We start from the raw sequence: 14,244 nt of genomic DNA, 5'->3' as shown, positions 1-14,244 counted from the left end.
ACATGTCCTCTAAAGTCTGGATAGTCCGTTCTGACTGTCCGTCTATCTGAGGATGATAAGGGGTACTCAGGTGCAATGTCGTACCTAGAGCTTGCTGCAAACTGTGCCAGAAGTGTGAAGTGAATCGTGGATCTCGATCTGATACGATAAACTTCGGCACACCCTGCAATCTGATTACCTCTCTGACATATATCTCGGCCATCTGATCATGACGATATGTCATTCTGTATGGAATAAAACAAACTGATTTGGTTCTGTCGATAATGACCCAAATCGCATCACAGCCCCGGGATGATCGAGGTAAATTCGTCACGAAATCCATGGAAATGTGATCCCATTTCCATTCAGGTATAGACAAACTCTGAAGTAAACCTCCGGGCTTCTTCCTCTCAGCCTTCACCTGTTGGCAAATAAAGCACTTTGACACAAATTCTGCAATATCTGTCTTCATCTGTTTCCACCATAATTGCGTCTTCAAATCGCTGTACATTTTCCGGCCTCCAGGATGAATGCTGAACATGCTACAGTGCGCTTGTAGTATCCCGATGCCTAAATTGAGTAATTATTGGATTAATTATATTCTGCGAGTTCGGAAGGAACGAACCAGGATCGGACCGTCCGAAGAGGTTCGGATCGTCCGAAGTGGGTTCGGATGGACCGTTCGGTTCGGTGTCAGACCGAGTCTTGTCAACAGTAGACCGTGTCAGGGTTCGGATCGTCCGAAGAGGTTCGGATCGTCCGAAGACAGGTGGCTGGACACGTGGAAGACATGCAGAGTTCGGAACGTCCGAAGTGGATCGGATCGTCCGAAGTGCACAGGATCGGATCTTCCGAAGTGGATCGGATCGTCCGATCGTCGTCTATAAATAGAGGCGCGAGGCTTCACTTTTCAATTACCAATTCCGAGAGTTCCAGAGCGTTTTAGTCGTTTCTGATGGGTTTCTAGCTTTTCCCGAGGTTCGGGCACTAGCAGGGAGCTACTGGCTTTGTAGCGGAGCTGTGCTCTAGTTGGGAGCTAGCGGCATCAGTGGGCTGACTACGGACGCAGGTATGGTTCTAGGTTCCCTTGAGATTTGGAAGTATCTATTAGTCTAGTTAAGGCTTTTAGATGTGGTTTAGTGATATGGTATCACTTGGATTGTAGGCTTGATTCTAGGGCTGATTACTAGGATCTACTGGTTTGAGGTACGGAAGTACTATCCGAGATATCCTGGTTGAGTATGCTTTACTATGTGTTGCATGTTTATGTGTTGCATTATTATCTGACATATGATGCATGGTTTATTATGCGGCATTTGCATAATCATGTTGGGCCTGTTTATCTTTTGAGATAGCCTGTTCAGAGGGTGCTCAGCCCTCGGTTGTTGTGGATGGTTGGACCCCGTTGGCCGACGGTGGTCAGGATACCGGTATATCCACAGGTTTATGGTATGGGAGCCACCTCCTGGTGCGACGGCGCAGAGTGCTACATACCTTGACGTCATTTGCCTGAGCAGTTTTTCGTTATACCCAGACCCTGGTATCCAGTACATTTTGCATACATGCATGTCATAGTCTTGTATACTCATTCTTTCGGTACTGAGCGTTTTATGCTCACGTCCTCGGTTTATCTCTGTTTTGGACACCCTATTCGATGGGGCAGGTCTCAGGTTGGACGGTCCAGGAGGGAGAGGACAGGGAGCTAGCAGGGGTTGACCTGTAGTTGCTGGTATTTTATTCTTGGGATTTAGTTTGATTTGGTTGTTTTAGTATTCGTACTTACTGATTCGATCGGGCTGTATATGTTGTTTTTTCCGCTGTTTATCTGATTCAGTTTTATTAAGTTAATTGCATGCTTAAGTTCTGATTAGTAGGTGATTCTGGAACGGGTCACTACATTTATGGTATCAGAGCATGCATTAAGATTTTGGGATTTAGAACTGTTCTTTTGGGTCTAATCTCTGGTGACTTTTTGTAGAGATGTCTGGTTTTGACGACGATGCTAGTAGTCATGGCAGCGTGGGACGCTGGGGAGACCGCGACGATCGGGAGCGTCGTCGAGAGCATCGGGAACGTCGTCCACACCGACGAGATGAGCCTCGGAGTTTCAGTATGCATAGGTTCTTGCAGATGGGGCCGAAACCTCTTTCGGGCGGCGAGACTCCGGATGTTGCGGAGAACTGGCTTGAGAGGATGGAGAGCTGTTTCAAGTCTTTCCAGTGCTCGGCGGAGCAGCAGATGGATACCCTTGATTTCTTGCTGGAGGGCGGTGCACGTAAGTGGTGGAGGTCTACCTCTGCACCGATAGTTCAGCGTCAGGGCCGAGTTCTTTGGGCCGATTTCCGAGCTGCTTTCATGCTGCTTTACTTTCCGCCAGCTCTTCTGCAGACCAAGGCGATTGAGTTGATCAATCTGAAGCAGGGGAGTTTGTCTGTTGATGAGTATCAGCAGAAGTTCTTTGAGTTGCTCCCATATGTTCCGCACGTCAGTGACAATGCGGTGGCCAAGTATAATCATTTTCTTCAGGGCCTCAATCAGGAGATTTATGATCGGGTCGTGGTCTGTGATGATCCGACGTCGTATGAGGGCCTTGTGAACCGTTGTCGCCAGGCAGAGGGCAGTTTGCTGAGGGGTCGAGCCATGCAGTCTGCTCGTCCTACTAGTTCTTTGGGTCCCCGTGCCCAATCATTTAAGAAGGCTGGATCTACTTCTTCTTCCTCTGGATCTGGAGGAGTTCACCATTTTGGGAAGAAGAAGGGCCCGTGTCAGCATTGCGGGAAGGACCATCCGACAGAGCGTTGTCGCAGAGTTGCGGGTGCTTGTTTCAGGTGCGGTGAGATGGGCCACATGAAGAGAGATTGTCCACAGATGGGTGGAGGATCAGGATCTGGTTCTCAGGCTTCAGTTCATCAGAGGCCACAGCAGGGACAGTCTACTCAGGGCTCTAACCTCCGACCGCGTACTCAAGGGCAGGTCTTTGCTCTTAACCAGGATCAGGCTGCTGAGGAGAACGAGAGAGTTATTGCAGGTATTTGTAATTTATGTGGATTACCTGCTTACGTTCTCATTGATACTGGTGCATCGCATTCATTTATATCTGCGAGGTTTGCTAAGCGTCATGCTTTACCTTTCACTTCTTTGGACATTGTGGTATCTGTTTCCACACCGATGGGTCATTCGGTGTTAGCTAAACGTCTAGTGATGGGTTGTCCTCTAGAGTTTGAGGGTAATATCTTAACTGCTAATTTGATGATTCTTGCGATGGAGGATTTTGATTGCATTCTGGGAATAGATGTGCTGACTGTGTATAGAGCTACTGTGGACTGTTACCAGAAGTTCGTGCAGTTTCGTCCAGTGGAGGGCGACAGTTGGTTTTTCTATGGAGAGGGAGCGCGACCCCCGATGCCTGTGGTTTCTGCTCTGAAAGCCTGTCGTGCCTTAGAGTCGGGCGGGGAAGGCTACCTTATCTATGCTATTGATTCGTCCGCAGACAGTGTCGGGGTCAGTGACATTCCAGTGGTTTGCGATTTTCCGGATGTTTTTCCCGAGGAGATTCCTGGTTTTCCTCCAGTTCGGGAAGTGGATTTCAGCATTGATTTAGTGCCAGGCACGGCACCAATCTCCAGAGCTCCTTATCGTTTAGCTCCATCAGAGATGCAAGAATTGAAACAGCAGTTGCAGGATCTTCTTGACAAGGGGTATATTCGACCCAGTGTGTCCCCGTGGGGAGCACCAGTTCTTTTTGTCAAAAAGAAGGATGGTTCTATGCGGCTCTGCATAGATTATCGGCAGTTGAATCGTGCTACGATAAAGAATAAGTATCCGTTGCCACGGATTGATGATTTATTTGATCAACTGCAAGGTACCTCTGTGTATTCCAAGATCGATTTAAGGTCTGGTTATCATCAACTTCGAGTTCATCAGGGAGATATATCAAAGACTGCATTCAGGACCCGGTATGGGCATTATGAGTTTCTGGTTATGCCTTTTGGGGTGACGAATGCACCAGCAGTTTTTATGGATCTGATGAATCGGGTATTTCGAGACTTCTTGGATAAATTTGTTGTGGTGTTCATAGATGATATCTTAATCTATTCGCGTGATCAGCGAGAACACGTACAACACTTGAGAATTATTTTACAGATACTTCGCGAGAATCAGCTTTATGCGAAGTTGAGTAAATGCGAGTTTTGGATTGACAGGGTTGTATTCCTTGGTCATGTTATTTCTAGCGAGGGAGTTTCAGTTGACCCGAGCAAGGTGGAGGCGGTATTGAACTGGTCGCGTCCGACGACAGTAGCCGAGATCCGCAGTTTTCTGGGATTGGCTGGGTATTATCGCCGCTTCATTGTCAACTTCTCTCAGATTGCTAAGCCACTTACTCAGCTCACTCGGAAAGATGTTTCATTTGAGTGGACATCAGAGTGCGAAGAGAGTTTCTTGGAGCTTCGCAGACGGTTGACATCTGCGCCTGTTTTGGCCTTACCGGCTGGATCTGGTGGTTTTAGTGTTTACACCGACGCCTCTTTGCAGGGTCTAGGGTGTGTTTTGATGCAGAATGAGCATGTGATTGCTTATGCGTCGAGGCAGTTGAAGCCTCATGAGGAGAACTATCCTGTTCATGATCTGGAATTAGCAGCGATCGTTTTTGCTTTGAAAATCTGGCGCCATTATCTGTATGGTGAGCGATTTGAGATTTTCACCGATCATAAGAGTTTGAAGTATCTGTTCACTCAGGCAGAGTTGAACATGCGTCAGCGTCGCTGGATGGATCTACTCAAGGATTATGATTGTGAGATCAAGTATCATCCAGGATCTGCGAATCTCACGGCTGATGCTCTTAGTCGCAAGGTGAGATTGTCTGCTCTTCAGACTTGTGCTGTATCTGGGATTATTCAGGATTTCTGTTCGATGGGATTCAATTATAAGCATCGGAAGGGATCAGAGAGTATCCGTGTGGCTACTATTTTGTCTGAACCAGTGTTGTACTCTCGGATTAGAGATGCTCAGATGTCTGATTCTAAGGTTCAGAAATTAGCTCGGTTGGCTGATGGAGATAATACTTCTGGTTTCCACTATCAGTCTCAGGGTCTTTTGTGCTTATCTGGTCGTGTTGTTGTACCGGAGGATGACACTTTGAGGGAGGAGATTTTGTCCCAGGCTCATCGTAGCAAGTTGAGTGTTCATCCGGGGAGCAACAAGATGTATAAAGATTTAAGGACTCGATTTTGGTGGAAAGGTATGAAACGCAATGTTTATCAGTATGTCTCCAAGTGCCTGGTCTGTCAGCAGGTAAAGGCAGAGTATCGACGACCTGGAGGTTTGTTGCAGAATCTTCCTATTCCGGAGTGGAAGTGGGAGCATATCACGATGGACTTCGTGACTCACTTGCCTATGTCTGTGGGGAATAGAGATGCTATCTGGGTTGTAGTAGATCGGCTTACCAAGTCTGCCCATTTTCTTCCGTATAACAGAGATTTCACTTTCGATCGGATGGCACGGTTGTACATTCAGGAGATTGTACGGTTTCATGGTGTGCCTGTGAGTATCGTTAGTGACAGAGATCCTCGATTTACGTCTAGATTTTGGGGTAGCTTTCAGCAAGCTTTGGGCACTACTTTGAGTTTGAGTACTGCGTATCACCCAGAGACTGACGGACAGTCAGAGAGGACTATTCGTACGCTTGAGGATATGTTGAGGTCTTGTGTGATGGATTTCGGGCCAGCTTGGCAGGATCATTTGCCACTGATAGAGTTTGCATACAACAACAGCTTTCATAGGAGTATTGGTATGTCTCCGTTTGAAGCGTTGTATGGTCGACGTTGTCGTACTCCTCTGTTCTAGGAGGAAGTCGGAGAACGACAGGTCGAGGGTCCAGAATTGATTCAGCAGGCCAAGGATAAAGTTCTTGTGATCAAGCAGCGGATTAAGACTGCTCAGGATCGACAAGCGAGTTATGCGAACACCAAGCGCAGGCCTCTTCATTTTGATGCAGGCGAGAAAGTGTTTCTCAAGGTATCACCTTTTCGGAGGATTCTGAGATTTGGACTCAAGGGTAAGCTATCTCCGAGATTCATTGGTCCTTTTGAGATCTTGGAATGTGTGGGAGATTTGGCCTACAGATTAGCCTTGCCACCGTATCTGTCTAGTGTTCACAATGTGTTTCATGTGTCCTTGTTGAGACGATACGTAGCGGATGAGTCCCATGTTTTGCATCCGACAGAAGTTCAGTTGAATCCGGATTTGTCTTTTGTAGAAAGACCGGTTTCGATCTTAGACCGGAAGGATAAGGTACTGCGGAATAAGACTATTCCTCTTGTCTTAGTGCAGTGGCAGCGCCGAGGTACTGAAGAAGCTACTTGGGAACTAGAGAGTCGCATGCGGTCAGAGCATCCTGAGTTGTTCTAGTTGTAGCATTTTCAGTTATGATTGTAATTTCAGTTGGGCTTTCAATTTGTAATTCATTCTTGAGATGAATGTATTGATTGTTCAGAATTGTTATTCTTCAGACTCGATTTCGCGGACGAAATCCTTTTTAGAGGGGGAGAATGTAGTATCCCGATGCCTAAATTGAGTAATTATTGGATTAATTATATTCTGCGAGTTCGGAAGGAACGAACCAGGATCGGACCGTCCGAAGAGGTTCGGATCGTCCGAAGTGGGTTCGGATGGACCGTTCGGTTCGGTGTCAGACCGAGTCTTGTCAACAGTAGACCGTGTCAGGGTTCGGATCGTCCGAAGAGGTTCGGATCGTCCGAAGACAGGTGGCTGGACACGTGGAAGACATGCAGAGTTCGGAACGTCCGAAGTGGATCGGATCGTCCGAAGTGCACAGGATCGGATCTTCCGAAGTGGATCGGATCGTCCGATCGTCGTCTATAAATAGAGGCGCGAGGCTTCACTTTTCAATTACCAATTCCGAGAGTTCCAGAGCGTTTTAGTCGTTTCTGATGGGTTTCTAGCTTTTCCCGAGGTTCGGGCACTAGCAGGGAGCTACTGGCTTTGTAGCGGAGCTGTGCTCTAGTTGGGAGCTAGCGGCATCAGTGGGCTGACTACGGACGCAGGTATGGTTCTAGGTTCCCTTGAGATTTGGAAGTATCTATTAGTCTAGTTAAGGCTTTTAGATGTGGTTTAGTGATATGGTATCACTTGGATTGTAGGCTTGATTCTAGGGCTGATTACTAGGATCTACTGGTTTGAGGTACGGAAGTACTATCCGAGATATCCTGGTTGAGTATGCTTTACTATGTGTTGCATGTTTATGTGTTGCATTATTATCTGACATATGATGCATGGTTTATTATGCGGCATTTGCATAATCATGTTGGGCCTGTTTATCTTTTGAGATAGCCTGTTCAGAGGGTGCTCAGCCCTCGGTTGTTGTGGATGGTTGGACCCCGTTGGCCGACGGTGGTCAGGATACCGGTATATCCACAGGTTTATGGTATGGGAGCCACCTCCTGGTGCGACGGCGCAGAGTGCTACATACCTTGACGTCATTTGCCTGAGCAGTTTTTCGTTATACCCCGACCCTGGTATCCAGTACATTTTGCATACATGCATGTCATAGTCTTGTATACTCATTCTTTCGGTACTGAGCGTTTTATGCTCACGTCCTCGGTTTATCTCTGTTTTGGACACCCTATTCGATGGGGCAGGTCTCAGGTTGGACGGTCCAGGAGGGAGAGGACAGGGAGCTAGCAGGGGTTGACCTGTAGTTGCTGGTATTTTATTCTTGGGATTTAGTTTGATTTGGTTGTTTTAGTATTCGTACTTACTGATTCGATCGGGCTGTATATGTTGTTTTTTTCCGCTGTTTATCTGATTCAGTTTTATTAAGTTAATTGCATGCTTAAGTTCTGATTAGTAGGTGATTCTGGAACGGGTCACTACAGCGCTTCTGATAGAATCTGTTGTTTCAACTCTGAAACATCTGGCACTACAAGACGGTTATTCACATACTATTCAAAATCATGTACCTGATATTCAGATTGATGTCCTGATCTGACCATATCAATCGATTTCTGCACATTCTGATAAGTTCTTTGGGCTTCCTTGATTCTCATAATCAAATCTGGCTCAACTTGAATCGAAGCAAGTCTCAATGGTCTACTATCTGTGTCAAATGCTAAACCAGACAAACAGCAATTTTCAACTAAATTCGAAACACATATCGTCGATAAGGATAAAGCACAAACCTTTCGACTCAAGGCATCCGCTGCTGCATTTGACTTCCCTGGATAGTATTTGATCTCACAATCAAAATCCTTCAACAAATCGAGCCATCTATGCTGTCTCATGTTCAAATCTGACTGAGAAAATAGATACTTCATGCTCTTGTGATCAGAGTTGATCTCAAATTTCTCGCCATAAAGATAGTGACGCCAGATCTTTAATGCAAAAACGATAGCCGCCAATTCAAGATCATGAATTGGGTATCAAGTCTCATGTGGCTTCAACTGTCTTGAGGCGTATGTGATCACATGACCTCGCTGCATAAGAACACATCCTAACCCTCTGTGAGATGCGTCACAATATACAACGAAATTGCCAGTACCTGAAGGAATCGTCAATACTAGAGCACTGGTCAGCCTCTTCTTCAAATCTAGAAAGCTAGACTCGCAATCCTCAGACCACACAAATGGTGTATTCTCCGGTGTCAACTGGGTAATCGGCTTCGTAATACTGGAGAAATCTTTGATGAATCGTCTATAGTACCCTGCTAGACCCATGAAACTGCGTATCTCTGGCACGGAAGTTGGTCTCGGCCAACTGATCACAGCTTCAACTTTACTCGGATCCACAGAAATACCGTCTCCAGATATGATATGACCCAAGAAAACAACCTGTTTCAACCAGAACCCGCACTTTGACAGTTTGGCATACGGTCTTTCATTTCTCAATGTCTGCAATACAATTATTAAATGCTCTGCATGCTCATTCCTATTCTTGGAATACACCAAAATATCATCAATAAACACACTCATAAACACCGCTGGAGCATTCGTTAAACCAAAAGGCATGACAATAAATTCGTAATGTCCATACCTGGTTCGGAATGTTGTCTTCGGTATATCAACATCTCGAACTCTGAGCTGGTGATATCCGGATCTCAAATCAATCTTAGAATAAACATATGATCCCTGCAACTGATCAAATAAATCATCAATGCGAGTCAAAGGATACTTGTTCTTCACTGTTGCCTTGTTCAGTTGCCGGTAATCTATACATAATCGCATCGAGCCATCTTTCTTTCGCACAAATAGCACTAGTGCGCCCCAAGGAGATACACTGGGTCTAATATATCCCTTGGCTAGAAGATCTTCTAACTGTGCTTTCAATTATTTCAACTCTATCGGCGCCATCCTATATGGAGCTCTCGAAATAGGAACGGTACCTGGAATAAGATCAATGCTAAAATCTACCTCTCGAACTGGAGGTAACTCTGGAATCTCATCAGGAAATACATCTGCAAACTCCCGTACTACTGGAAAATCTGCCAATGCCGGGCTTGATTTCTGTAGATCTACAGAATAAACAAGGAACCCTTCTGCTCCTTTCTGCAACAATCTACTCATAGTCAGAGCAGAGACTAAGGGAATCCGAGATCTGGAACCCTTACCGTAGAATTTCCATTCTTCTATCATTTCAGGTCTGAATCTGACAATCTTGTGAAAACAATCTACGGTAGCTCTGTACTTAGTTAACATATCAATACCCACTATATAATCAAAATCAGATAAGCCAAATACAACACAGTCTAAATCGATCTCATGCCCCTCATGTAGTATGCAATGTCTAATTGAAGTCACAGATATCAGACCACTTCACACAAGTATTACAATACACACCTGTATACTCGGTACTCTGGCCAGAACCTCTTTGTCTTGACACACTGGAGCTCGACGAACTGCTCCCTGACTTCTTAAACTGTCTGTCTTTTGCTTTCAGAAAATCCTTTTTGCCACTACTACTGCTTCCACTATCAAATCGAGGAGGAGGTGGTGGAAGCTGGGCGGTGGGTTGTGGCGGTCTCTGACTCTGAGCACTATAGGAAGCCCCTCGCTACCTAATCAAGCCAGCCTCTGCTCCTTTCGCTCTATTCAGTGCATCAGAAAAAGTGTTGGGTCGTCCCGTGTTCACCAAAGTAAAAATATCTGGGTTCAAACCATTGATGAATTGATCGGCGACCGCTTCATCATTTCCTTCCACGTGTGGCGCAAATCGGAGCAAGGAAGAAAATTTAGCAACATACTCTTCAATATTCAATTGCCCCTGTCGTAGATTTGCAAATTCTGCCCCTTTGTCTTTTCGATAGGAGACTGGAAGGAAACGTTGATAAAATTCATCTTTAAATACTTTCCAGGTAATATCAATACCTCTATGCTCCAATGCTCGTTTCGTTGTAAGCCACCAACTCTTGGCCACTTCTTGCAACTGATGCCCAATTAATTTCACTCTTCGTTCATCTGTATAAGCAAGAGATTCAAACAACATCTCTATATCGTTTAGCCAGCTCTCACAATCCACTGCATTTTCTGTCCTCTTCAATAACGTTTCCATAGGTGTAGCAGTAACGTCCATCTGAGTACCTGACGTACTACCTAATGACAAAAAAAATCGTGAAAGCAATATAAATTGAAAATATAAAAGAAGAAAAAATTTGACGCAATAAATTAATTTAAGGTTTAGAATATATTATGTATATTATATTTTTACTTTTCATAAATCAATAACACGTGATAAAATAAGTGGTCAACGTTATGTATTATACTTTTTTCTTCTCTCAAATTTAATTTTAATACCTATTGTGATATCAATTTTATATTAGATTTTCTCCAATGTCTAATTTATACAAAATTATAATATTTATTACTAATATATTTTTCAACAATTATTAATTTATTTAGATTGTGCTTGGATAAATTGATTTCAAATTTATGAATTAGAATTATAATTTTATTGTTAACAATGAAACAATATATCAAATCTTGAATCTACACATTACTTATTTACATATTATTATTTATATAAAGTAGAATAAATTTCAAATAACATTATTATTTGGTGGACTTGAACAATATCATAACTAACATGAAATACTACTATATAAACATGAAATGAGTGGATTTGAAGTTTATGATGTTACATCTCTAAATAACAAAAATACATTTGAATGTATTGAAATCCATGGATTTGAAATCCTTCCAATCAAGAATAACCTTAGATTTATAACACATAAAATTTTTTAAACAAATATCTTTTGCAATCATTTTATAATACATATAGTATAAATTATATTACATTGAATTTCCTACGGATAATGCTAAAGGTACAACTAATATATAGTACTGCGATATTTACAACAATTATATCATGAGATTTTGTTATTATCTAATGAGATTTTATATTTAATTTATCATGAGATTTTGATAAATGAAATTTCTATTGATTTTTTTGAATTGTAAGAATTATTATACAAATTTGGTTGCACATAGCATTACTCAAATCTATCGACTAATATAGCATGAAATCATTAATATATAATTTTTTGTAAATTAATCTCTTCTGATCTCATTTCTTTAAGAACAATTATTGATCATAGAAATGTATTTTCACGTGCGTCGCACGTATCTTTACCTAGTTATATTAAAAATGTGAATGTTATGGCAATAATCACTAGTAGAAAAATCGGATTTTATTTCGGCAGGCTTTACTTCGACAATAATAAATTACGAAGTAATACATTACCAATAACTTCAGTAATAACACAAGCGAAGTAAAATAATATATTAAAAATGTGAATGTTATGGCAATAATCACTATATTTTTTTTATTATATTTTACTTCGGTATATCAATGTTGACGAAGTAAAAAAATAAGAAAAATAATTTCATGCTGAAGTAATAAGATGAACCGCGCAGATTAACAAAGGAAACTAAACTATGCTGAACATTTAGCGACGGTTTGTCGTTAAAAACCGTCGCTGATTTAATCATCGACGGTTTGTCGCTTAAAAACCGTCATCGATTTAATCAGGGATGGTCTTTCAAAAATCCGTCGCTAAATGTTTGAGCCGAGCTCGAACCGAGCCCGAGCTTCATAACTTCCGAACGAGCCGAGCCCGAGCTCGAAACCAAAAGCTCGTAACGAGCTCGAGCCGAGCCCGAGCCGAGGAAATTGTTGAACGAGCCGAGCCCGAGCCTGATACTGTTCGGCTCGGCTCGGCTCGGCTCCTTTACATCCCTAATTACCGTTGAGAGGGAAACCCAAAAATAGGTGATGAAGGCAAGTGAGAAAAACTCCACACGAACTGCTCTTCTATTCAAGCTTGATGTTACTCTACTAAATTCACAACTCGTATTCAAATATCAAGAGCTCACTCTTATCAGACTTATCAGTAGCAATCAAGGCTACATTTACGAGCTTGTTAACACTTTGAAATCTTTGTTAGATTTATTCAGTTGTGTTATATCCAGTCACACTGCAAAATTTATTGTGAACTGTTGTAATCTTGATCTTTTTAGAGAAATGAATAACCGTGTATATCCAAGAATCGCGCACCCTCAAGCGTTCCTTCTAGTATCGATCAAGTAGAATTATTAAAGAATACTTATAGTAACCATACACAGCAACAAGAACAAATGTATCAGCAACAGAAATCAACACGAGAGTTTTACGTGGTTCGATCAACTTGATCTACATCCACGGGAGGAAATCTCATTAAGCAATAGTGATAGTTTACAAGACAATAGGGCGTACAGGAGTAGCACTATCAACTCTATTCTCACACTCGTTCTTCTCCTATGGATTTCAGAAGAACAAGAAACACCATGGGTTGTGTCTCGGCCAGTGAGAAATCCTTGATTCTGCTGTAGTTCCTTCTCGCTTCACCCTTTTAATTTTTCTCTGTATCTGTAATTGATGATCTCCTTCTCTGTTTTTTTTCCTTCTTGGCAGTATATATGTAGTTATATATTGACAACTGCTAGAACCTCATCGAGAACAGAACCCCAGGGGATGATCAACTGAGAGCAAAACAAACTAACTGACTATTTCAGTTTGCATCAATAAAGCCTTGTAGTTTTTTCACTAATCTATCAGACTTTAATTATTTGACACTTGGTGCAACAAATCTCCACCTTGTCATCAATTTAAGTCTTTTATGAGAGAACCTCCTTTCTCCATGTTTTATCGAATGGAGCACTGCTCAGTTATATTCACCAGCTCCATGCAACGAAGAAGCTTATTTGTGGATATAACTTTAGTGCACATATCAGATGGATTTTCTTCAGTACTAATCTTCTGAATATGAACTTCTCATGATTCTATTATGTCTCTTACAAAATGAAGCTTGACATCTATATGTTTGGACCTTTCATGAAATACTTGGTGTTTGGATAAATGTATTGCACTTTGATTGTCGCAATACACTGTCAAGCACTCTTGCTTTAAGCCAAGTTCCATCACGAAACCTTTCATCCACTTTTCTTCCTTAAAAGCTTCAGTCACCGCCATGTATTCTGCTTCCGTGGATGACAGAGCCACCACCGGTTGGAGAGTGGCTTTCCAGCTTATTGCAGTGTCATTCAATGTGAATACATAGCCTGTTAGAGACTTCCTGGTGTCAATACTTCCAGCATAATCAGAGTCCACATAGCCTTTAATTACATTTCCATCAACGGTGTCGCCTCTGTACCTTAGTCCCTTGTACATTGTGCCTTTAATGTACCTCAGTATCCATTTTAGGGCCATCCAATGTTCCTTTCCAGGATGTGCCATGAATCTGCTTACCATGCTGACAGAGTAAGCCAAGTCTGGCCTTGTGCAGATCATCAAGTACATTAGACTCCCAACAGCACTTGCATAGGGGACTCGCTTCATGTATTATTCCTCATGTGTATCTTTTGGAGATGGCTCTTCGACAGTTTGAAATGTTGAGGCATAGGTCCTAGGACTGGTTTAGAACTCTCCATGTCAAATCTCTTCAATACCTTTAGAGCATATCCCTTTTGTGTTAGAAACAGGTCCCTTGCCTTTCTGTTTCTGTGAATTTCCATGCCTAAGATAAATTTGGCATGTCCAAGATCTTTCATCTCAAACTCTACACTGAGTTGAGATTTCAGGGACTGAATTTGTAGTGTGTCTCGGCTGGCAATCAACATATCATCCACATATAGTAGCAAGTACATGGCTCTATCAGTATTAACATCCTTATGATATACGCACCAGTCATAATTGTTCCTTGTGAACTTGTGTGCTATC

At 42.6% G+C, this 14,244-nt stretch overlaps 1 protein-coding gene across 1 annotated transcript; it reads right to left on the bottom strand.

Annotated features, from left to right (window-relative positions):
* Nucleotides 1-12,558: 12,558 nt before the first annotated feature.
* LOC140827300 (secreted RxLR effector protein 161-like) lies at nt 12,559-13,863 on the bottom strand. Its single transcript, XM_073189951.1, has 2 exons — nt 13,369-13,863; nt 12,559-12,678 (listed from the first exon to the last, which is right to left on the bottom strand). The coding sequence occupies exons 1-2, from the start codon at nt 13,861-13,863 to the stop codon at nt 12,559-12,561; spliced, it is 615 nt and encodes a 204-aa protein (XP_073046052.1).
* Between the last annotated feature and the right edge of the window lie 381 nt (nt 13,864-14,244).

Source organism: Primulina eburnea, chromosome 3 (genome assembly GCF_022965805.1).
Source record: "Primulina eburnea isolate SZY01 chromosome 3, ASM2296580v1, whole genome shotgun sequence".
Taxonomy (NCBI): domain Eukaryota; kingdom Viridiplantae; phylum Streptophyta; class Magnoliopsida; order Lamiales; family Gesneriaceae; genus Primulina; species Primulina eburnea.
The sequence above is the reverse complement of the archived record's forward strand: the minus strand, read 5'-3'. Positions and strand labels throughout refer to the sequence as shown.